Source organism: Scatophagus argus, chromosome 5 (assembly GCF_020382885.2).
Source record: "Scatophagus argus isolate fScaArg1 chromosome 5, fScaArg1.pri, whole genome shotgun sequence".
Taxonomy (NCBI): Eukaryota; Metazoa; Chordata; class Actinopteri; family Scatophagidae; genus Scatophagus; species Scatophagus argus.
In genome coordinates, this window is record NC_058497.1 from 25,500,765 (window position 1) to 25,526,158 (window position 25,394).

At 45.4% G+C, this 25,394-nt stretch overlaps 2 protein-coding genes and 1 non-coding gene across 4 annotated transcripts; 1 reads left to right on the plus strand and 2 right to left on the minus strand.

Annotated features, from left to right (window-relative positions):
• Window positions 1–1,882: 1,882 nt before the first annotated feature.
• Window positions 1,883–8,438, minus strand: LOC124058727 (sodium/potassium-transporting ATPase subunit beta-3-like). The gene is made up of 7 exons (XM_046388258.1): window positions 8,009–8,438; window positions 5,576–5,704; window positions 5,133–5,231; window positions 4,724–4,911; window positions 4,361–4,411; window positions 3,911–3,997; window positions 1,883–3,521 (listed from the first exon to the last, which is right to left on the minus strand). Exons 1-7 carry the CDS (start codon window positions 8,283–8,285, stop codon window positions 3,354–3,356), a joined length of 999 nt encoding a protein of 332 aa, XP_046244214.1. The 5' UTR covers window positions 8,286–8,438; the 3' UTR covers window positions 1,883–3,353.
• A 1,414-nt stretch (window positions 8,439–9,852) lies between these two features.
• On the plus strand, window positions 9,853–25,365 carry nyap2a (neuronal tyrosine-phosphorylated phosphoinositide-3-kinase adaptor 2a). Of its 2 annotated transcripts, XM_046388164.1 has the most exons (7): window positions 9,853–10,306; window positions 14,503–14,719; window positions 15,872–16,185; window positions 16,668–17,717; window positions 20,184–20,300; window positions 20,654–20,766; window positions 23,537–25,365. In XM_046388164.1, the coding sequence occupies exons 2-7, from the start codon at window positions 14,517–14,519 to the stop codon at window positions 23,762–23,764; spliced, it is 2,025 nt and encodes a 674-aa protein (XP_046244120.1). In that variant the 5' UTR covers window positions 9,853–10,306; window positions 14,503–14,516; the 3' UTR covers window positions 23,765–25,365. The 2 variants fall into 2 exon arrangements, with proteins under 2 accessions (XP_046244120.1, XP_046244119.1); XM_046388163.1 differs by lacking the exon at window positions 9,853–10,306 and having other exon boundaries at window positions 14,416–14,719.
• Window positions 22,278–22,349, minus strand: trnag-ucc. The gene has a single exon. It is a non-coding gene; the product is annotated as a tRNA-Gly (tRNA).
• Window positions 25,366–25,394: the final 29 nt, after the last annotated feature.

A 25,394-nucleotide genomic window follows, 5' to 3' on the forward strand; every position in this document is an offset into this window, starting at 1 on the left:
ACGCCCAGGTACCTGAAACTGGAGACCACTTCCACCGCTGTCCCTCCGATGTACGGGGGAGGAAGGGGGAGATGTCTGCCCCTTCTGAAGTCCACGATCATCTCCTTGGTCTTCTTCACGCTGATGCAGAGGTTGTTCTCTCTGCACCAACCCTCCAGGCGTTCCACCTCCTGCCTGTAGTCGGCCTCGTCGCTGTTGGCGATGCGTCCAACCACAGCTGTATCATCCGCAAACTTCACGATGAGGCAGCTCGGATGTTGTGCTGAGCAGTCGTGTGTTAGCAGGGTGAACAGGAGGGGGCTCAGCACACAGCCCTGGGGAGAACCGGTGTCGAGGGTGATGGGGGAGGAGGAGTTGTTGTAGATCTTTACAGTCTGCGGCCTGTCCGTCAGGAAGTCCGGGACCCAGTTGCAGAGGGTGGAGCTCAAACTGAGAGCACTGAGCTTGTGGATCAGTGTCTGTGGAATGATTGTGTTAAAAGCTGATGTAAAATCCACGAAGAGAAGGCGGACATAGGAGTCTTTATTCTCTAGGTGGGTGAGAGCTGTGTGGACCACAGAAGATATGGCATCCTCTGTGGATCGGTTCTTCCTATATGCATATTGATGTGGGTCCACAGTGACGTCGATGCAGTCTCTCATGCGGGCCATGACCAGTCTCTCAAAGCACTTCATGACTATCAGAGTGAGGGCTACTGGCCGATAGTCATTCAGGCTCATCACTGTGGAGGTCTTGGGAATGGGGATGACTGTAGTGGTCTTCAGACAGGTGGGGACCGCCCCCTGTTGGAGAGAGGTGTTGAAGATGTCCATCAGTACCTCTGTGAGCTGATGTGCACAGCCCTTCAGCACCCACCCTGGGATGTTATCGGGACCTGCAGCTTTGTGTGGGTTTATCCTCTGGAGGGTCCTCCTCACTTCTGCTGGGGTCACGCTGAGGGGCTCTTCACCAGGTGGGGGGGTCAGTCTGGTGCTGAGGGGGGTGTCCGGGTTCTCAAAGCGGGCGAAGAAATTGTTGAGAGCTTCAGGCAGAGAGGGGTCCCTGGGGCATTGTGCATCTTTGGTGTTATAGTCTGTGATGCACTTAATGCCCCTCCACATACTCCGTGGATCGTTGGAGGCAAAGTGACCCTGGATCCTCTGGGCGTATGCGGTCTTGGCCCTCTTCACTCCTGCCGTCAGCTCTCTTCTCGCCACCCTGAGTGCCAGTCTGTCACCTGACCTAAACGCAGCATCCCTGAGACCGGACCTCCGCGTTCAGCCATTAATGTGGAGAATCAGAATGGAGAATCAAACGCTGGATGCTGATAAGCTGAAGCTTAACTGCACTGCTGGCTTGAATAGTTGGAAAATATTAATAGGATATCAACAGTACATTTAAAAAACATGGAATATTCTAAGATTTGTTGAAAAGCTGATGGCAAAATGAACTGCGATGAGAAGCTGATGGAGTATGAACAGTTAAAAGTGGGGAAACGTCTAATTACTGCGGGTTTTAAAAGCTGAATAACATGCGAGCCAAACATGAAAGTGTCGCTTTCACCAGATGATGTAAATAAAACCGAAAGGGACCCGAATGTGATCCATCACAACTGGATGATCGAATGAATTTTAATTTTGGATTTTACAAACAATTCCTTCCTAAATGATGAATATTTTGCTTGTTTTGCTTTTCCTGTCAGGATTATTTCACCGTTTCAGTGCCTTTAAAAACAGTCCAATGTCCCCTTTTCTGTCCAAAACCCCTGAAGGAGAGTCTGGACTTCACATCTGCAGGCCAGGACAACCAAACCCCCATCAGGCGCCCTGAGCACCAACCTTTTCCTCCGGTTGATGTGGTTCTGACATTCTTGGTCTGGACGAAGACAAAATGTGACACAAGGTGGTGGAAACAGTTTTATTAATAAATAATGACATTGCAGGATCTTCACGTTTCGTTGGGCTGCCGTGTACATCATCAGACAGAAACATAAATAATAAAACCGCAGTCCAGTCCGTTTCAGGCGCGTCTCTCGTTCAGGAGAGCATTTGAACACCAGTGAGACGCGAGGATGACGTCGATTTACTGGAGACTGATTGGTTCTCTGCTGATGTCATCTTCTTCAATAATCACACAACAGTAGTCATAGGAGTCACACTCAAATTCACATTTACATAAACTGTACGTTCGCTCGTACAGGTAGGATTACACCGAAGTTCATAAAATCTATTTAAAAATGTTTACTCTGATGATGGACGACAAACAGGAAGTGGCTTCAGGAGGTGAAAGGGAACCACAGTGCGAGTGGAGCAGAACTTTACTTTCTTCTTCTCTGATTTCTGACAAACGGACAAATGGGGGTCGGCGGTGGTTGGGGGTCCCAGCAGGTGGAGCACCAAAGCAGAGCTGTGCTTCACAGTGTAAAGTTGGTCCTCTAGAGGGCGCAGTCATCGCAATTCTTAATGATAAGAACTGAGCCAAAACAATGAGGCTTCAGTTTTAAACAGGAAGCCAAACTCTTTCAAATATTCAAAACTTCCTTCTGCTCTCTGCAGTTGCAACATTTCGTCTCTGTTGTACGTGAAAGGTTTGCTAAAGTTCTTTTGTTCAAGTGTAAAACTTCACACACACACACACTCAGTAATCAGATTACTGTCACAACATCCTGCTGCTACGATGAACTGTGCTGATCCAAACCCAAAGTCCACATTGTCAAAGTTTGGCTTCCTGCTGCAGAACCAGACTTGTTTTGATCTGTCAGGCTACAGCTGAAAAATGTTCCAAATATCAGCTCCTGTGGCATTCGGCTTTCACACTGGAAGGAGAGTAATCGGATTACTAACCAGCTAAGTTTCCCATGACCAAAGGAAACCTAAACTCACTTTTTGTTGCAGGTTTTCCTGTAGCGAAGTCAGTCTCTGCTGTGCTGCTCCGTCACACACTGCTGGGATCACATTATTGTTTGCATTACATCACTATTATACATACAGTCAAAAACAAGACGTCAGTGTGCAGCTGGCTCACATGCTTCCACAACAGGCCTAATCTGCTCCAACTGTCTGAACAGGTTCAACCGGAGTCACTCTGGTTTCTGTTTGGTCCACTGAGGAGCAGATCTAGACCACCAAGAAAAACAGGTCTGAGCCAGATCAGGCCAGAACCAGGATCAGATATGAAGTGTTAACAATATGGCAGTGTAACAATATTTAGCTCTCAGTGGTCCAGATTTGGTTTCCTCATAAGAATCTGAACAGAATAAACCAGATTCAGACATCAAGGATTAGATCAGGTCTGGATTAAAAAGTGTTCGGAACCGCAGATTTCTTCCCAGTTTAGACCCAGTTTGTGGTATCTATGGCAACTGGCGTGTCCCGTTACTCCGACACTTTGACCCGGAAAGTGACACGACCCATAAACTTGTCCCGTTCGTCGTTGTTGCGCAGGTCTGAACCCTCAACTTTGCACTCCACCGTCTGCTCCACGTTGTAATCTTCTTTTGTCAACAGCAGCTGAACCGCGACCACAGGCTGCACGTAGTCAGACTGCAGACACAGAGACAGGTGACGAGCGTCAGCATGGGGAAATACAGAGCCAGAGGCAGACAAAGACCTGGACGGGACTCATCGAAATGTGGAAGGTTTAGGCACACAGTCTCAGAGGGTACAACATCCGAAGCACTTTGGTGGAAACATGGCTGAAGTCCTACGATGAGAGAGCGAGAAAGTCTACTAACAATGCTGACTTTCTCCCTCGATAGCTGCAGCGTTTCTTAATGTGTGCTGCCATGTTTGTCCCAAATGCTTTGAATGTTTGGCTCAGAAGAAAAATAACGCGGGAAATGAACGAGTCTCCACATTCTCTTCAACAGATGCGCAATTCATCTGTGTGAGGATTAATATACAAATACACTAATTACACAGTGTTTACTCACATGAGCTTTCTTGCCGTAATACGGGAAGAACATTTTATCCAGACGACCTTCTGGTGGGAAGTACTGCATCTGCAGCGGACTGTCTCTCTGAGACACAGACAGAGACATGTTTAAATGTGAAGAGTCGACACAGTGAGGATGGATTACACATTAAAATATCTCCACAGCGTGGAAGCAGACTTCAGTCCATCAGAGGGGAACGTAACGACAGAAATATTTTTAATCTCCTCAACTTCACAACAAACAACTTTATTCAGGCTTCACGACTGACGACAAGCGCACAAGTTATTTTGTGATGCTGTGTGTTCATGTTTTAGCATCAGTCTCTGATTGGTTAACAAGCTGCTGATGATTAAGATCAGGACGAGACGCATAATCTCAGAAGACTTTCCTTTTTGTGTGGTGCAGGTGCATTGTGGGATAGCTGTTAGTGGTGTGTGTGTGTGTCACCTTGGCCGTGCAGTTGATGTAGGGGTCTCCTCGTGGTTTCAGTCCGATGACCTGCAGACAGAGAGTTTGTTTTAATTCACTGTGTTATTATATGGTTATTATTTGTATCAACATCACTATAATGTTTAGAATTATTAATAATTCACAAAGCTGTGTGCACGCAGTGTTTGTTCTAAATGCGAACAACAGGACGAGGTGACATAAATCTGCATTCTGACTGAGAAAACTTCACCTCAGTGTGCATCAAATGACACAACTAAAGCCTCATGACCGCAGCTGGACTCAGTACGAGTCTGTTCTCATGAGACCCCTGACTTCTGCTCTGAGCTCCCTGACAGGCGGCCTCAGAGGTGCTGGACTGACCCGGTTCATCTTGATGATGACGCACGGTTTCCCGTCAGCGTATCCAAAGCTGGCGTCGGGCAGCCCGGAGCACTGACGCAGCGTACTGCGCTTGAACTGACACACTTTCTTCACCGGCTCCCGGTCCTGTTCGGTGTATTCGCCCACCAGACACAAGTCGTTACGCTCCTGGAGGCTGTCGTTATACTCTGCAGAGAGAAGACAACACCGCAAGGAAGGATCTCAGCTGGACTCGCGCTGTCGTTCGCTTCAGGCGTCTCTTTAAATATTCTCTTTACTGATAATACTCAATCAGTGAAGTTCAGTTCACATTACGTGACTATTACAGCAACGCATTTGCGCAGATGAAGATTCCGATAAAAGGCAGAGGGGCTGATGGGTAACCCGCCAGATGAAACTCTGTACTCACGCTGCAGGAGGTCGTGCAGCTGTTGGATGTAGTGGTTGTAGTTTGTCGGGTCGCTGCGGTTGAAGGAGATCTGAGCCGCGTGAGGACGAACCACCAAACCTGGACTCAACAAAAGAAAGCCATGAACAGAAGCACTGCAGCTGAGTGGTTATTCAACAGCAGAGAGAGCTTGACAGGAAGCACAGTCTGCAGCAAAGCTTAGGCCTTCCTGTCCTCACAGGTGATATCTGTGCAGTGACTCACAGCTGGAGACAAGGACACAACTGGACAGGACGACACACTGACAGGTGGAGCACGTGAGGAAGTGACAGAGAGGTTGTCACGGCAACAACTGCATCATCCTCTCTTCATCTGATCCCACTGACTGACTCGTGTTGTTTCTCTCCTGTCCAGCTGGATGGTTTCTTTGGACGTGAAGGAAACAGGAAGTTACAGGAGCTCACCTGGATTGGCCACTCGGTCCTGATGACGGGGCACGTTTTCATCCAGAGTCTGTAGCATCACCCACATGGTGAGCGTGAACATTCCCGCCAGAAAGCCGTAGAAGACGAGGTAGAAGAGGAGGATGAGACCTGAGGAAGACAATTTAAAAACAAGCTGATGAAACAAACATCGTGTCCATCGTGTTTCTGTGTGTTTGACTTTATTCTGTCCAATCACATCACCTGATCCATTTGACTAAGCTTCTCCGTCTCTTGTCTGCTCCTCTCATCACTCTCTCCTTCTGCTACTTATGTGAACTTTTGATTTCTCAATCAGGTCAGTCCCACCTTGACAGCCTACAAATACAACAGGTGTACCTTCTCACCCAAAGCATGCTGGGAAATCGTTCAGCTGTCGAGCAGAAACACTGAAACTCCTCGTCGTATTGCTAACGTTGCTTTGTGTGTCATTTGGTTCTCAGGCTCCACGTTTTCGACGGCGCAGAGGAGCAAACCCACGACCTTCGAGCCGCTGAGCCGCCGTGCTGCCCAAACTAAAAGCTTATGACGCGTCACGCAGCCTGGGAGGAAACTCTGCCTGGCAGACAAACTGAGGGGAGCAAAGTGAGAGAGTGACAGAGAGAGGCTCACAGGAAGTGAACGGCTCAGAGGCTGCAGCTAAAAATAAACACACTGACGATCTGTGGAGGCGGCGAGGAGACACTGCAGTGCATTACAGGTAATTAAACTGTGCTGAAGCAGTGTGTGTGTGTGTGTGTGTGTGTGTGTCACATTTCTCAGTTCATGCCAAGACTGGGTGGATGATGTCAGAACTATGTGCCCCCCCCCAGCTGGTGGCCTTTACAGGACTCCACCCAGAAACTCTATCCCTGCCCCCCTTTCTCAAGGCGGGACTGCTGCACCTCACTGGGGTGTACACAAGGCACGAAGGCCGAGCGAGGCCTCGCTGTTGTTCCACCTCTGGGCTGTGAGGTTAACTTGCGTGTGAAAGGAGTGTGTCGGCGAGGACAGGAGTGTGACGTTTTGTTGATGATGTGTTACGTGAGTGAGCCACAGCTAACTGAAACCGGAAGAACATCAGCTGAAAAAGTCTGCAAACTGGGGATACAACACGAGGTACCCTCAGAGGACGAGGACGAGCCGCCACAGAACAGGGACAGTAAAAGATCCTTATTGCCATCTCAGTCTCACAGAACCACACACTCGGGCGTGATGACGCCGTTGAAACATTTTTCCTAGCAGTGTTTATGACCTCTCTGTAAAAAGGTGCACTGAGAGGGCTGGAAAAACTCCACATCCAGGAGACCTCCGGGGAGCACTTCCAGCTCTCAGCGGGGGGCTCAGGTGAACCTCCAGACCCACCTGGCGCCAAGAACAGGTGGCCTTGGTCCTCCAGTAATCCCACAGTCCCCCGGCTCCTCCTCACCGCGTGCTGTCCCTGAGCAAGACACTGAACCCATACTTGCTCTCAGTGTCTCGCCGTGTGTGTGTGTGTGGGTGAATGAGGTGTAAAATAACCAGTTTTCCCACTGGGTGTAACTATGTGAAAACTAAATTTGCAGCCTCGTGTCTCCCAGGTGTCGCTGCTGCAGCAGGTCATCCACGTTTGTGTTCGCTGCTAACGGCTGATGAATAATGATGTAAGAGCGATGTGAGCATGCTCAGTGGGAGACAGAGGAGCAGCTCATGTGGGGGCACAAACCCCTCCAGCATGTTAACGATGGATCGCAGTCCGAGCTTCAGTGCAGTGACTGACATCCACACAGAACTTCAGAAACAATCATCAATCGGTATGAATCATTAATGGTTTTTCTGTCCATATTAAGTACATGATGAGACAGACAGGAAGTGACATCGTGGATGTGTCACAGACTGATCGCCGTGGTGATGTTGCGTCATGATGCTGCTGATGCTGATCCATGAAGCCTCCTGCAGGTCATTTCTTTATCACAGCTCAGCCAATCAGCACTCAGAGTGGACACTGGACCAGGACATGTCCCAGCAAACTGTCCTTAAATCTCATCATTCGTTAAGTTGATGTTTATTTATTAACATCAACAATTTTTGTTTCAGTCAACTAAAAACAAATCAGTGAGCAGGAAACATGAAGGTGTAACTCTGTGACACACTGCAGCACAAGACAGGAGCACAAATGAATCAGTAACCTTTTCTAATACACACACACACACACACACACACAAAGTCCTGATCCTCTGCTGATGCTGTCCCGGTTCGGTTCGGCTCGGTTCTGCCCAACCTGAGACTCACAGCAGCAGGTGGCGCGTTCTGAAGCTGGACCGGGTCAGGCCGAAACGTCCTCATGATCAGACAGACAGACAGACAGACAGAGAGTGAGACACAGACAGTCAGACAGACAGACACGCGGGTCACTGAGATCCAGAAGCGCTTCTGTCAGCAGGCCGTCTGTCTTACCCCAGCTGCTGGCGGTCCGGCCCAGGAACTCTCCGGTCCGCGGATTGTAAATGAAATCCTTCCAGGATTCCTTTTTCTCCTCCTTTTTCTCCTCTTTCTTTGCTTCCTTCTTATCCTCCCTTTTCTCCTCCTTCGTCTCCTCATTTTTCTCCTCTTTCTCCTCCGCCTTCACCTCCCCCTTCATCTCTTCTTTCGGCTCTTCTTTCGGCTCTTCTTTCGGCTCCTCTTTCGGCTCCTGATTCTGGTCCTGGTTCTGGTCCTGCGGGCTGGACGACATCCTGAGGCAGTGGGTCGTGCCGGACCAAGCAAAGCCGGGCTAATCAACACTGAGCGGGCTAATAGACGGGCTAAACTGATCCGTCGGATTACAGTGAGCGGAGCTCGTTCGGTGGCTGCTCACACACACACACACACACACACTGCTGCAGAATCACGCGCATGCGCACAACAGAGCCCCGCGGTGAGGGGCTGGGGGTCTGCTGTGATGATGAGCTGCACTCTGCTGTACATTCTGATCTTGCTATAACAACTCGCTAAATCTGTGATGTTTATCACGTTTAAAGACAAAAACACAAATAAATTTCCTCCTCAGTGAGTCCACATATGAAGTTTATCACAAGCTTCTGCTCCACACGACACACAGGATCAGGATCAGGATCAGGATCAGGATCAGGCATCAGCATCCAGTCAAAACGTATGGTATTATACAATACAAGGGGTTCTCCGGATGGGGAGGTGCATTCTTATCATGTGTATGTCCTGTTTTGCCTGTTCTTAGTGGAAAAGAGATGAATATTGAAAATAAAACGTGACAATTAATTTAATAGACTCAAACAGATTAAGACAATAAAAGAATCTGCTGCTCTGAAATCATTTCAAGCTGCATGTGAAATTATGTAATCACACCAGAGCTGACAGCACATCACATGACCACAGTGGTGATGTGTCATTGGACAAAAGCAGGACAATGTTCTGATGTCACAGGTGCACGCACACACACACACACATATGAAAAGGAAGCAAGGGGCATGAGGAGGAGGAGAGGACACAAGGAAAGGTAACAAGGAGAGATGCTGAGTCCTCATACTGTAAACTGGATTCAGGTACGTGCAAAGTGGCCTCTCTGGTCGGGTGGGAGGCTGAGCTTCACCTTCAGCCTCCACCTCCAGACCGGCTGTTTCACATAGAGCCCGAGACGTCCATGCTGGACGTCTCCAATGTGGACATCAGTGGAAATCATTGCCGCCTGTAGTCTCCATCGCCCCATAGGTTTTCCACTTTTTTATATATTTCACTTTTATTTTTCTATTTGCTAGATCTAAGAGAAATTTTTATTGTTTTGTGAACCAGACAAGCAGCGAGCTGGAGCCCATCTGGACGAGGGGAGGGTCAGCGCAGGACAGACACCGAGAGACAAACAGCTGTCCACGAGCGAGCTTTCTGATAGTGAATAAAGTTATTTTGAGTGTCGTGGAGCCTCACACTGCAGCAGGTTCTCTGCACACGTTCAGAGGACCCTAACAGATTATCTTTCTTATTGTGTGTATTGTTTTGTTAAATTCATCTTTACATGAATTATATTAGAGTTGACCTGGAGCTCAATGCCAACCGTGAATCTGTGACATCACATGATGTCATCGTCATCTAAACATCATGTGACATCATGCCAGGTAGCACACACACACACACGCGCGATGAAGAACACGGCTGCTTTCTTTCAGTTAAAAAATTAATTATAATTAATACAAGTTATAACAAGTTGTTTGTTCCATTAACCCCCTCCCCCCTTCTCCCCCATCTCTCTCTCTCTCTCTCCCTCTCTCTCTCTCTCTCTCTCTCTCTCTCTCTCTCTCTCTGTCTCTCCCTCTCTCAGCAGCAGGGGGAGGAGTCAGAGCAGGGTTAGGATGCTGTCAGGTTGCCGTGGTTTCAGCTTCTCGGTTCTTGTGGCGACTGTCGTCGGGAATGTGTGTGTGTGTGGCTGAAGGGTGTGTGAAGTGTGTGTGCATGTGTGTGTGAGTGTGTGTGTGTGAGCTGTGATTCTTACAGCTGTGAGGATATATGACGGAAGGACGGAGGGAAGGAAGGGAGGAAGGAGGTGTTGAAGGGTGGATGTGGATTAACGTCGCTAAAGACGAGTCATCGTTTCCTTTGAGCTGCTGAGATCTGTGAGGACGACAGGAAGCTTCATCACTCCATCTTTGTTTCTGCACAGGGAGGACTGAAGGAGGGAGCGAAGGAGACCCTGAAGGAGACAGTCGAGAAGGGATGGAGGGAGTCTGAGTCCTCGCTGATCCTCTGGTAAGCCTCCTGTCACCTCCTCCATTCAGCTTCAGTCTGCTGGGGTTCACATGTTTCATTTTGTTCTTCTGCTTTTATTCATCTCCTCCATCGGCTCTCCAGATGTTGGTTTTTTGTCTCCACCAGCGTTAAAATGTTGATCTGTCTGTCGTCACTCCTGACATCGCTGCCGGTGTCAATAAAGTCTGTTCAAAACACATCTGGCTTCTTCGCACCATGTTTGTATTTCAAACAGTTAAATCGGACACAGCAACATGTCACTTCAACATGGCCGCCATCTTGGAGCAGATCTGAGAACAAAGTTGCAGATTAAAGCACAATTCCATCATTAAAGAGCAGACTCTTATTTTGAAAGAGTTGTCCATCAGCTCTGAATAAATGAAGGTGAATGAAGGTGAACGCTCCAGAAATGTTTTTAGCAGCCACCAAAGTCCAAACAGGAAGTGGTTCTGTGTCCCACATGTTCCAACACAGCCGTCCATTTAATCTGATCGATACTATTGATTAACCTCAAACACCAAAGAGTTTTGAGGTTTCTGTGCTTGTAGTTGTGTTTCTCATCTTAAACACAAAGGGGAGTAAAAAATGGGCCAGAGTTCGGCTGTAGATGAAGGTTTTAGATCATCACAACTTCTTTTTGTGACAGAAATGTTTCCGTTACATGAATGGATTAACGTGATTGATCAGCACGAATGTGTGAGACAGCTTTTACAGATTCAGATGTTGACACAAACTTTGTAAATGTATTTAATCTGAAAGGAACCAATCGTATTTTCTCCCCTTCCCCTTCCAATGGGCTGAGCGACCTTATCTCAGAAAAATATTTACACGGTCGTCAACGACAAGAGAAAGAGAAAATGTTTCGATCCTGTTTGAGTTACACTTATGATGCTTGTATGGTTAAAAGATAATTTTGCAGTTCAGGAAAGTGGCAGCTTAACACAAAACTGTTGAAGTATGAGACTGTAATTGGAAAGACTACACACCCAGCGGTGGTCAAAACACACTGAAAGCCTGAAGATGAAAGATGAAAGTGACATATTTTGTCATTGGAGGGAACTCACTCCAACGAAATTCGTGCTCTGCATTTAACCCACCCAAGTGACGTGCACACACACACAGCAAACCCGGGGCAGTGGGCGACCGCGTGCAGCGCCCGGGGAGCAGTGGGGGTTAGGTACCTTGCTCAAGGGTACCTCAGCCATGGACACCGGGACGGGGAATCGAACCAGCGATCCACCGGTTACGGGTCCGACACCCTAACCGCTGATCCACGACTGCAGTCAGCCCCACATGCCTGCTAGCTAACAGAACAGAGTAACTCGCCCTTCACGTAGCTGCAGCCATCAGCATGGACAGACTTTTAGGGGGATTGTGTGTAGCAGTCTCATGGTGTTTTATCTTTTTATTCGTTTTTACGTGCAGATGGGATCGTGTGCAGTGTTGTGACTGGTTCATCTGGTGTTTCTGTTGTTCTTCTGTTTACTGTTGTCTTGATGGTTAATGGTGTGACGGCTGGTTTAATGGAACTGTGGAGACATTTATCGTGCAGCGCGGAGTGCAGCTGTGGGAGAGTAAAGTATATCATATCAAACTGCATCGTATCGCATCGTATAGCTTTCAAGGCAGAATTCGAACAGCATCAAAACATTATTTGTCTCTCTTAACTACAACAACAGACAGATTTTCTTTTCTGATTTAAGGGTCCGTGATGCGTACTGGATGGGGTGGGTCTTTGTCTCGCTATTCTTAAAAACTAATCTGGATAAAGAATTTTTCTGGCTGGAGGAGCTACTGAACACTTTTGAGTGAATGAACAGCATCTTTTTGGGCAAACTGCTCAGAGTGTTTGGTGTTGCTTGCTGAAGGTGTGGACATGCGTAACCGTGGTAACCTGTGCTATTTGTGTCATATATTGCACCTCGCAAAAGGAAACCGAAGTGTTATTGACCAGAGATGCACCGTTCGCTGTCCACCACTGTCTCATCATGATCGTATTGCACTGTGGGATATTTATGCCGACGCAGCATGCATTTCACACAGGTATTAAGGTTTCAGAGGGTGGAATTTGGGATACAGCCCTGGTCAGGTCAACAGGCTTTATGAGGCTTTATGTTCCCCCAGGGGTCCTCCCCTCCTCTCTTCTCCTCTTCCCCACTCATGGACAGGAAGCATTACATCATGCTCCTATGAGAGATGCTGCTGTTGCTAGGTTACCACCAGCTGACTCCCTGTTCCATTTTTAGAAGGATGCTGAGAGACAGAGAGGTGGGGGAGGGGAACGACAGAGAGACACAAAAAAGAAAGAGACGGAGACAGACAGAGACAGAAAGAGAAAGGGTGGGGGGGGGGTTGATTTGTAACATAAATTTTACTCACAACACGTCAAAAAAATGTTCCATCATCCTCTGCTACAACCTGGTTAAGCTTACACAAAACTCCCCGTCACACACTCTCTCTCACACACACACATAGAGGCCATGATAAGTTAAAAATGAAGGACTCATGTCTGATCCCCACAGAGCCCTGAAAGGGTCCATGTTATTGGACAGGGTGTTCAAAACCCACCAATCCCTTCAGACTGCACATCAGTGAGCCCTGAGATTCAGATTCAGATCTGATTTCTCCTGTTCTTAACTGACTTAGCTGTTCCAAACAAACAAGTAAAAGATGATAACAGCCAGGGTCAGTCTTTCTCTAACTGCCCAGAAACAAACATGGAGCTCTGCGTGAGGCCACTAACTGAGGAGAGGAAACCACTTAAAGGCTTCAGTGTTTCCCCCTGTGCACAGAGAGGCCATCCCTCCACAGTGACTGGATCCTGGTGGGCTCTGTGTCAGTCTCAGCAGGAGGTTTATACATGACCCTCCACCTGTCTTCGGGGGTTTTGGGTCTGAAGCCAAAACCTCAGTCCACCTCGACTCTTTGACTTTGCTCAGACTGCCAGCCCAAATCTTTCTTGCCTCCCACCACGGGGCAAGTGAAGGAAAATGATCTTAAATCTCTTACAAGCCAGCAGTAAAAGAACCTGACACATAAAACCTGTCTCACTCTCCCATCAGCTGATATTTCAGCTCGAGTGTCTAGCTGCTTTATCCTCCACACATCAAACAAATCAGCTATCTGCTACGTTCACACTGTGGTTCAAAGTGACCCAGTTCTGATTTTTTTTTCATCTTTGTATATGACCTGTATGTGTCAGTGCGAACAGATCTGCACCATCACCCCACATTTACAACAAGCAAGCTGCTGAACAACAGAGAATGTCTCTGACACAACAGTCCATCATCACAACTAACTACAGCTGCTGTGCAGCACAGTCGGAGCAGTTTGAGGAGCAGGAAAAGGATGGAGGAAGAGGAGGAAGACAACTGAGAAATACAGGAGGGCCAATCAGCAGAACCGTCTACACCAAAATGCTCATTAAACCTTGAAGTTGTGTCTCTAATGCACACAGCTCACGGGCTGAGTAGATATCAGATGGTCACTCCGGGTCTTGAACTGATAACCTTATGAGGTGGCTTCACACGTGGTTAAGACAAATACATGAGGGGCCATCAGCAGAACAGCTCAGCTAAGTCCTGGTCCTTTAACATTAGAGGTTAATGCAGGCTCATTCTCTACAGCAGCTTGACCATTTCATGATGTTTGTGTCCAGATGTTTCTTTAATATCCAGACCCTGACCAGCACATTAACAACAACTTCTCCTTTTTATATCTGATTTCTTGTCTTTTGATGAGGAGCTGCTGCAGTGAAAACTCAATCTTATTCATGTTTCCTGACACTAAAGCAAAGGGGAGACAAAGCCACAATCTGTATGCAAACCTGAACAAATTACTTACTGCAGGCTGGACAGAGATGGAAGAGGTGGTTAAAGGACAGTCGTTGGTTAAAACAAACCAACACAGTTAGTGGAAGTAAACCGAGAAATGAGGAGAACCTCAGACAGCCGACAGCTTCATGATGATCTGAGGAACCCGAAAATCAAATATGTTGTGTTGTTTTTAATTGAGTTTATTGTTTGATGCTTCATTTCAATTTTGAATTCATCCAGACAGAAACCAGAAATTGTTCCTGTGTAGTCACCTGTTTTGTGGAGAAAAGTTCAAATTATCCTTTGCCGGCTAATGTAAAAGACGAAGGGTAACCAGTGCTACCCTCAGAGTGATGTGGTCCTCTCTGATCCTGCTCTCAGGTCTGTGGGGAGCAATGACGTCTCAGGAGGAGGCGTCTTCCTTCAGGAGGTTTTTTCAGTACGTGGAGGACAGTGGCCTTAGGACATACGATGGTCTCGTGATCCAAAATGCCTCCGACATCGCCCGAGAGAGCGACCGCATTCGCAACCAGACCAACTGGACATACCTGCAGGAAAAACACCAGAAGAAGCGACGACAGGAAGAAGCCATCAAGAGGTAGAAAACACACAGAACCTGAGACCACTGCTGTATGTACCGCTGCATGTACAAACAAATGCTGTTATCACAAGTATCATGTCAGGTTTAGCACTGCATATACGTAGAGAGGTATACAGGTAGTATAAAGGTTAGGAGTGGTGTGAGTATCGTGTTAGAGGAATGAGCTGCAGAATCAGTCATCACAGCTGGATGAAGCTGTCCCTGAGCCTGGTGGTGCAAGATGGGATGCTATAGCTCAGTGATCAGAGTCCTTGAAGTCCCTGTCAACCTTCATCCTGCACCGCTTGGTATAAACATTCTCCGTGGATGGCAGCTCAATCCTGAGCAGTTTTCACCATCCTCTGTAGAGCCGTACAGTTCAGGGGGGTCCAACTACCAGACCAGACTGTGATCCAGCTGATCAGGATACTCTCACTGACACACCTGTAGACGTTCCAGTGTACCCCAGAGTCCATGTTGAGCCTCCTCAGGGGAGAAGAGCTTTTATCATATTGTCCTTGTGTTAGTTTTGGTTTGGTGAGTCCAGGTCGGGTCCTTTCTCATATAAACTGAGAGGAGTCTAAATCTGTAGACTCTCTCCACTGCATTCTCGTGGAAGGTGATGGGGTTACATTCTTCTCCATGTCATTTCCTGTCATCCACAATCAGTACCTTTGTTTTGTTGATGCTGAGATGAAGGCTGCTGTCCTATCTGTAAGGTTTCAGGGTGCTGAGCTCCTCTCATGTGTCAGATTTGTTCTAATAACAGTTCCTACTGTTATTGGAACAAACAGGATGTTACTGAAATAACTGCCAAGAGAAATTGAACATAAACATGGATGGAAAAGCTCAACAAGTGCGTCCTGTGAAACATCAGATTCTGACTAATACGTGTATTTCATTCTTCCACCTGTATACAAGTGGTGTGTCCTTCATATATGAATACACATGTATACATGTATACTGTAAAATACAGTATAATACTACAGTAAAATAAAATACAGACCAGTTGTGTTCCTTACACCTCAGTGTTTGTGGTTTGTTGTTGGTCAAATCAGTTTTAGCTGGTGTCGCATTTACATGAAATTTGTGTATATTTTAGAAAAGCACTGAGTGATTGTTTGATGGCTGTACAATTGTACTAACTTGTCTTTCTATTGATCCATCAAGGATTGGTGAAGATGTTGCCATGGCAACAGACGGGGCATACTCTGGGAAACATTTCAGGATGGGTTTCATGACAATGCCGGCCCCACAGGACCGCCTGCCCCCACCCAGTCAGGGCTTCACTGTTCGATCCCAGTCCCTCCACTCGGTGGGTGGAGGAGATGACGACTCCAACCACAACCGAAAACAACCCCCACCCAAACCCAAGAGAGACCCCAACACCAAACTGAGCAGCAGCTCTGAGACAGTCAATGGAGGCTCTGGAGTCACCAAGAGAGATGCCCAAGAGACCAAAGAAACCCCGGAGCAGGCTGAAGGTGGGAATTCAACACCTGCTGGTTAAACATGACGCCCAGTGATTAAAACGAAACACCTGCTGGTTAAACCCAACACTGATTGGTTAAAGTTAAACTTGTAAGGTATGGCCAGAATTGTAGTTAAAACACAAAAAAATATCCAGCTCTACATACCGTTTTCACCTGTTACTGATGTCAACTAACTGATTAAGTTAGCATTAGGGCCACATGGATAACTGAAGTAACGGTGGCTCCAGCTATGGCCAAAGATAATTATAGCAAACAGTACAGTGAGCAGCAGTTGGCGGTTATTCTGGCAATATGCTGCCTCCTGTATTTTTGGAGCTACCCATGAATTCAGGCCATATTTTACAAGTTGCTCCATTAACCCCAACATCTGCTGGTTAAACACAAGAGTTGCTGGGTTAAAGGGACAGTTTCACATTTTATAATTGTCTGTCTAAAGTGATGCAGCTGTGTCAGGTTTGTCTGTCTGTCTGCAGCTCGATGCCATCTCTACGGTGAAGACTACAAGAAGATGCCTCCACCCAAACCCAAAAGGAACCCAAACACTCAGCTCAGCACCTCCTTTGATGAATCTTACATTCGTAATCATGGCAACAAGAAGTCTTCCTTGCGATGGGACAAATCTTCATCCCAGAGTCAGAGTCCGGCATCCAGAGACACAGACGATGAGGAACCCGTCTACATTGAGATGGTGGGAAACATCCTTAGAGAACTAAAGGGTCAAGAGGCCGTGGAGGACGAGCAGAACGAGTCTGTGTACGAGGAGATGAAGTACCCAATGTTGGAGGACTTCCTGCAGGACACTCACTCCACTATCATGGATCCTGAAGCCTGGGCGTCCCGTGGCTCTCTCTGTGACATTCCTCCACCTTTCCCCAACCTTCTTACTCACCGCCCACCACTGCTCGTCTTCCCCCCAGCCCCTGCTCAGTGCTCCCCCAATTCTGATGAGTCCCCTCTCACACCCTTAGACGTCACCCGGCTACCCATGATGGAGAACGTCTCCTACAGCAAGTCAGGTGGTGCTGAACATCTGCAGAGCTCCACCCACCACCGCAAGGAACGAGAGCGGGATCGCGAACGAGACCGTGATCTTCCCCCCACCCATACCATCACTTCCTCTGGCCGCTCATCGGCTCCACCTGTACCCTCGAACTTCTACAAGTCCTCTGGCTCTGCCCATGGTGGCCATGGTTACCCCCGCAGCCAATCAGCATGTCCATCTCCAGTCAGCATGGGTCGCTCTCTGACTCCCCTCAGCCTGAAAAGGCCGCCGCCATATGATGCTCTGATGGCTGGTGGAAGTATGCCTCGCTCTTCATCTTCCTCTTCCTCATCCTCACACAGGGCAGGTGAGGGTGGAGCTAAACTCAGTAACTCCTCCTCCACCCATGGATCCATGCAAAATGTGTCAATAAGGTCCCAAACACCCACGAGCCCATCGGATGAACTCAACAACCTGTTTTCCTCAAGTAGACAGGTGATGAAGAAAGGAACAGGTGGCAGGAAGAGCAGAGAGAGTGAAGGTATGAAACATACAAAACTAACCGTATCCATGCAGTAATGTACAGTACCAACATTTGTGGCAAACAAATGGCATCTTTAGCTTCTGTATACCTCAGCTGTGTGTCAAATTAGCTGGTCTGACTGTCTCCTTAATGGTAACACTGATTCAGTGTAAGCAAAAATAACTGAATCATTCTGAAACAACCCAGAGTCTACATGAGCAGGTGTGACACGCCACTCGATGTGGAGTATAAAGTCTCGTTCCCGACTTAAATATATGAGTTTCTTACAATACAGTCTGATATACGTAGATGGCCTTTGGTACAGCTTTTATACACGGCCACAGATACAGTGCAAAAATATAAAGTAACATTTCATTGTCTCAGATATCCAGTATATTCCACATCATACAGTGTCTCACACATTGTGTAGTGCAAAGGGCACTCAGGCCTCTCAGGTCAGCTACATATCAGTGCATTAACATTCTTAACAGAGAAAGACTGAAACCTTTTTTGTGATCGAGAATTTCAACAGCATCACTGAACTAACGAGCAGAGATATCCAGAGACCCAAACCAGAGAGTGACGGGGCTGTCGTCCAATCACTCAGGGATCAGTAGATAAATGACAGCTGCTATTTTGTGTCTCTGTTATTGAAATCTGTCACTACTGTTGTTTTTCTCTGTCGTCTTTCGTCCCTCGCTCTTTCGTCTCGTCCGTCCGTCCAACTGCAGACTCCGATAAGGAACGTAATTTCACTGATGTTGCTAGGGCAGAGAAGACAGAATGTCCTGGTGAACTAAAAGATGAAGGACTGCAGCTCTGTAAAGGAGGATTATCACCAGTTCATTTTGTCTCCATGGAGACGGTGTTGCCATGGTGACAACTGTTATTTTATTAAATAAATGATGAAAGTGTTCACAGAGACGCCTGCTGGTCACAACATACTGCAGCAGGCATGTAAAACACTGTTTTTATGTCAAATATTCCCATACATTCAAATCATCCTCGTGATATTTTAATGGTTTGCTCTTGTTTATAAGAAGGACAAAGTGGACTATGAATGTAGCAGTCATGAGTGAAGTTTAAGAGCTCAGGTCAAATAAAATCAAAAATCTACATTAGCAAAGAAACTTTCTCGCCAACGTGGTGATGTTTGATGGACCCTTTAATCCCCTGACATGGTCCTCTGGATCATCATGACCCAGAGAGATTTTCTAATCACTTGTCAGAACCTTTTCTTTCTAGTTACAGTTCGTTATTGTTTTCCGTGAATAGAAAAGAGATGTATAGAGTGTCTCTGAATCTCTTTATCATTACCTGACACTCCGTGAGGTTGTCATCTTACAACAAGCTCATAGCCTGTGCAGAATCAGTGCAGCTGCTTTGATTTATGTTCGACTTGATCCTGACTAGCTCTTAAGAACTTCTCAAGTTCTGGTTAACTTTTAAAGAGAAGCAATAGAAAGGATCTTGACTGGAAACATCACATGCCCAGGACGGGAAGGCTTTGCAGTGGGTGATTAAAACTCATGATACTGGTGAGGTGAGGTGCCCAGCAACAGCCTGTTCACCCTGCTGCTGTCTGCCAACAGATACAGGAGTATCCACTACTGCACCAGCAGACTAAAGAGCAGCTTCTTTCCTCAGGCTGTGAGACTCCTGAACTCGTCCTCCACATTCCACCTTTAAGAAGTTTAGTTTTTGATGTGATTTTTTATTCATCAGTTTTTTAGTTAGTTGTTGTATTGGCGTTAGCACTAGAAACTATAATTCGAGTTTTGTGGTACCATTACATGTTGTGTAATAAATTTTCTGTGTTTGATGGTGACCAAGGCTCAATAATTTTAACTTATATCACAAATAGTTCTCACCGACTGCATGTAATCTGTGATAGTGTTGTGCACAATATGAATATTACATATTTAGTCCTTCAGATATCACAGAGAGATATAAAATTAATGGGATTTGAAGTTTCTAAAAATAACATCTGTATAGATGTGAAGCATCTCTGACAGATCAGTTATGAAAACGCTTCTGCTTTCTCCTTCTTCTGTGTGTATTTTTATCATTTTTGAATGTATTTAACTCTGTGAATGGCTTTGAAGTAATTATATCCATCTGCTGGTGGACTGATGTGCTGGCCCACATTAGCCCACATGAGAACTCTATGGAAGAAATGTATATAAATTAAATGTAATGACATGGAAGTTAATGCTGTCATGATGATCATGACAGCATTAACTCTGTTTAACTCTAATAAGCTTTAATAACACCATCCTATTAAAATCCTGATTTGGTCTATCTGGATTTGAGCGTTTCCTGTATGAACTCGTGATGCTGCGGTTTTCGTCTGGTAGACTGACTTCTGTGTCGTCCTGACGGATAAATTAGCCACTGGCATCAGAAACAAAGCGGAGGGTTTCATTGTCTCATCATGTCTGTCTCTCTCTCTCTCCTGTCTTTGTCTTTGTTGTGTCTCTGTAGGAGACTCCAGGTCTCTGCCCAGACTTGACAGTAAAGACAGAGATGGACAGTCCAGTCCAGTTTCCAGCAGGATGGGCAGGTCATCAGTCAGCCCCACCATGATGCTGTCCAGCGGAGGTGAGTCAGTCGACAACAACAGTAGAGGAACGTGTAGCGGACGTGGATGGTCGCAATGGTCAGGATGTTCGAGTTTGTTAGGAAGGTTTGTTTTTTCAAATAGGAAATCACTCATCAGAATCTGAGGATTTAGGGTCACCTGATCTTTACTCTGACTCTGATCTGAAAGGTGAAGGGCTTAATTACAGAAAAAATCCTGACTTCTTGTCCTGTCTTAACTTTGATCTTAACTATCTCAAGTTTCAAATATGGGGAAAGGGGGTTTAAGCGAAACAAAAGTTTGTATAATGAGGCCGCAGGTGAATTAAAGGTGAAGCTGGTCCCTGTAGTGATCTGTTTGTGTTGACTGACAGAATCAAAGTCGGCGTGTAAACTTGGCCGCTCGGCCTCAACGTCAGGAGTCCCTTCACCAGGTGGGACGCCACAACGTCACCTGCACGAGTCACATCACCCTGCCCTCAGCCAGGTACAACAACCATAAAACACCTGTCTGTTTACCTGCCTGTATATGTGTCTGAACTGTCTGTCTGTTGCCAGTCTACCTGTCTATGTGTCCACCCGTGTTACCTGTCTGTTTGTATAGATTCTTTCTGTAAATCACACCTCAAACAGAAATATAAATACAGTATATTCACACAGGATTCAACCTCAGAATGTAAAAATATTCACAGACAGAAGCTTTGATCTATCAGCTGACTGACATCTGAACTGTAAACAAGTAAACAACTTGATTGTAAACAAAGAGTTTCCTTTGTTCAAAAGACATTTTGTAATTTCAGTTTCAATATTTGGTGTTTGAATTAAATGTTTTTGTAATGTACCTCACCATGAATTCTAAACACTGACACTAAAACTAATCAGCAACAAAGAAGTAATGCTTTAGTACTAACAAAGTTTGATAATTGATACAAAAATGAAACTAACATGAAACTAACTTCAAACTAACTTGTACTAAAATCTCATTAAATTTCATCACAAACAATTCACACAAAAAATAAAATAAAATCTCTAATCTCCCTCAACTCTAACTCCGCCCACTCATATACCTGGACTAAACTTTAACACCACCCCCATTGTACCACAACCCCGCACCATTGCCTCTTAACCCCGCCCACTAAGCTATAGCCCCTCCCCCGCTGGCTTGCTAAATAAATTCATTCATTTCTTTGTTTTTAGCTTTCCTTTTTAAAATGAAATCCACACATTTGTCTGCTCTATAACTATAACTCTTTGTGTAAATGTTTGCTGAGGAGCCTCCAACAGTAAATTATTCTATGTCACCATAAAGATGTAAAATTCTGAAAACATAAAGATTTAATTCCTGCATATAATTTGATAAAAAATCTCTATCTGAATTACCTGACGTCTCTCATACACATCACCTGTTATGATAATTTCACTGTAAATAAAATCAGTGTGACGCAGGCATCATGCTGACAAACTGAAAAATAAACTTTAGTCTGTCTGTGTGGCTGTCTCTCTGACCGTCTGTCTGTCTGCCTGTCTGTCTGTCTGTCTGTCTGTCTGAATGGTTTGTGACACAATTCGACTCCACAGTAAAACACTGTGACTAAAAATTTCAACCAAACAGCTGCGATACTCACACATTTGACACGGATGCTTTAGTCTGGATGCTCGGGATTTTTTCACTGGGGTTGTAGATCCTGTTTAATTTGAATGAGTTTTTTGTCATCAGTAGAAATGAATGACGGTTGCCTTGGCTACAGCGCACATTATGAATTGTCCCAGCAGTAAGCAGTCTGTGCATATCATCATTGTCAACACAACAGCTTAGTGATGCACATGTACAGACACTTAAAGTTAGCCCGCTTGCCAGTGGACATCCATCAGAGCAGAGCAGAGCACCTGACTCTTATATTACACCAAACCTTCCCTGTGAGCTCAATGTGAAACACAGTGCTTTTAATCATAGATAGATACTTTATTGATCCCAAGGGAAATTCACGAAAGCGACACTGCATTGGCCGGGCATCAAACCCAGGTCAACTGCTTGGAAGGCAGCTATGCTAACCACTGTACCACCAACGCCTCATGTGAGTGATGGAGACTCTTCTGGAGGAGAGTTTCAGGTACGATATGAAACTCTTTAACATCCAGAATGACATGGAGAGAAGGCAGCATTTACCCACAACAGCTTCCACAACTGGAAGACAAGTTTGTTTGAAGCATATGATGCTAGTGATGGGCGCAAATATGAAATGAGTGGAAACAGTCTGGTTCAACAAAATGCTCTGAGAGATGAAGACTGGAAAACAGTCCTGTGTTGCACTGCCAGCCAGGGACGTGATATGCAGCAAATATAATCAGGGATCACTGAGTGGTGAAACACAAGACGCTGAATTATTGGCACTGATGGTGGATCAGAGTAAGGATCTACAGCAGATCAAGTGTCTCTGGTGATGCGCTATAGAAAAAATGTTGTGGAAGAATTGAATTTCTTCAGTTCTTCGTTTCTGTCTGATATCCTACTTCTCAGTGTAAAAAACCCAGCCAGCCATCATTGCGTCCATAAAGGACATTAAATCGCAAGCAACTTCGCACAGGTTGAAGGTCACTGGGCTCCACCGCATCCTGTTAGAGGATCAGTTCCACTCAAAACATTAATGACTTTGCTCCAGACATTAATGGGTTCTTCCATAGCCCAGGCTACGACATTCCTCCACATTTCATACCAATCAAGCCAGCAGTTTTACCGCAATCCTGCTGAGTAACAAACTGGACGGAAAACATGACCTCCTTGACAAAAGGTAAAAAACAAACAAAGAAACACTTACATCACACCTGTAAGATGCTATGCTTAATATTAATGTCGACTGTAATGTCTAATGGAAGTTTTTAAATCTTTTATATGTATGCAGTTTTCACATTGAAAAGTTTCTTTGGTGTTGCTCTTGTCATAACCTTTCAAAGTTACAGTCTGGTGCTGCACCTGTCTGTATACCATCAGTGAGGCCCCTCCCACATCACATGACAAGGGACAGCAAAAACCAATCACACGCATTTAGTCAATAATCAATAATCATGGTGAACCGTTCATACATTTCAAACATATTAAACTTATGAAAAAATTAATTTCACCTCATTCGTATAAATAATCTGAGTTAGTTTACTGAGTTCAATTTTTCCTTTAAAAATATTTTTAAAATTAAATTTTAATGTTTAGTAAGCGACAGGTTGCGGACGTGTTGATGTTTAAGCTGATGTTTCGCTTCCAGATGCCGTGGCTCTGCGGAGATGCCACCATGATGGAGATGATTGAGAAGAAGAGAATCTTGTGCCGAGAGATTAAAGCTCGTCAGCGGCCAGAGAAGAATCTTTGTAAACAGGACAGTATGCCCATCCTGCCCAGCTGGAAGAGGAAACAGCCGCCGCCATATTCTGCCCCACCTACTGCCACCGCCGCCGGACAGACCGCCACGGTGTTCTGGGACACCGCCATCTGAGATACACACAACACAACACAGAGAGAAACACAACAACACAACAACACAGAATCCACAAACGTGATGATGACAATGCTGACGCAGACATCAGGCCACACCCGCCACATGGACATATGGTGGGTTCATGTGCACTACAGGAAGTAACCTTTTGTCCTTGCTGGTTTTCTCTCATTGTTTGATTGACAGTATCTACTGATCTTTGGCTGCTGTCAATCAGCTGTGGAGTAAATAAAGTTTAACTTAAGTCAGAGAATACCAGTCGAACCGGATAGCATTTACACGTCCGGGACAGTCGATGGATTAATCATCAAATATTAATTTAATCTATATTAATGGAGTTTATGTCTTTATATCTTTATCAAAGTAAAACAAAGGAAAGAATTCAAGAAAAAATCCACAAGATGACTTCTAAACATGTGTAAAATAATTCATGTTCCTGTAATTATCGATCTGTTGAAATAATTACCTTTCAATCAATCAGCCGGTAAAACAAAACTGTCTACTAATCAGTTCATACAATAATCATTAAGTTTGAATATGTGACAGTTTTGTAGAAGAGCTGCAAATATTTTCATATAAAACATTTATTTTTGATCAAATCTCACAAATGTTATGAAAAGCTTTATAAATATCATGTCAACAAGAGACAAGTGACCTCCCGCGGGTCTCCATGGAGATGCTGAGATACTGTGAAAGAAATAATTTGAGAAAATCAGGGGAAAGATGAGCTGTTTTACCTTTGATTACTTTAACACCTTTACTAGGATGAGAAAATACTTCATTCAAGTTTATACAAAATGTGAAAAACACCAAGATTTTCAGCCAACAGCAGCAATGGACACACACATGCACACACACGCACACACAGTCATGTTTCCATCACTTCTGGGGACGTTGCACAGACTTACATTCACATCCTCACCTTGAGCGAAGTTTTCACCTTAAAAATTCAGTGACGTCATGGAGACTTTGCTTTTTGTCCCCATAAGGCAGGTGAGTCCCCACAACGTGAGTGTGTAAACAGGTTTATGTCCCCACAAGGTGAGCAGTTAACATCCAACATAACACACACTCACACACATTCACACATGCTTGAACAGGTGTTCTCCTGCCGTCCAATCACAGTGCAGGAAGGGGTGGCCATGCAGGTGTAGCAGAGATTTCTGTCGTCTTTCTACTCGTTATTTTTCTATCGGACCACTGAAAAAGATTCAGATGTTTTTTTAAGTCTGACAGTCGTGTAGCAGAACGCTGTAAAAAGAAAATAAGAATTTATAAACTCCTCTCTGTGTGAAAAAATGACCTGAATGTGCTGGTCAAACATGTTTTTATATTTTAAAAAGGATCTGTGATGCTTGTCTGTGTGTGGAAGAAGTCAGTAAGTGATGATGTTTTTATATTTTAAAAAAGGACTTTTATTATGATGAAAAAAGCACTATTTTGAAATGAGAATATTTTGGCATGTTGTTGGTTGGTTTGGTCTCATCCATTGTCCCAGAAACACAGACTGGACTCCAGTTCAGCTCCAGGCAGATTCCAGACAGTCTGTCCAGACAAATCAGATGTTTAAGGTGTTTTCTTCATCTAATATTATAAAAGACAATAGTGATGCGTGGGTTCGCCCGGCGCC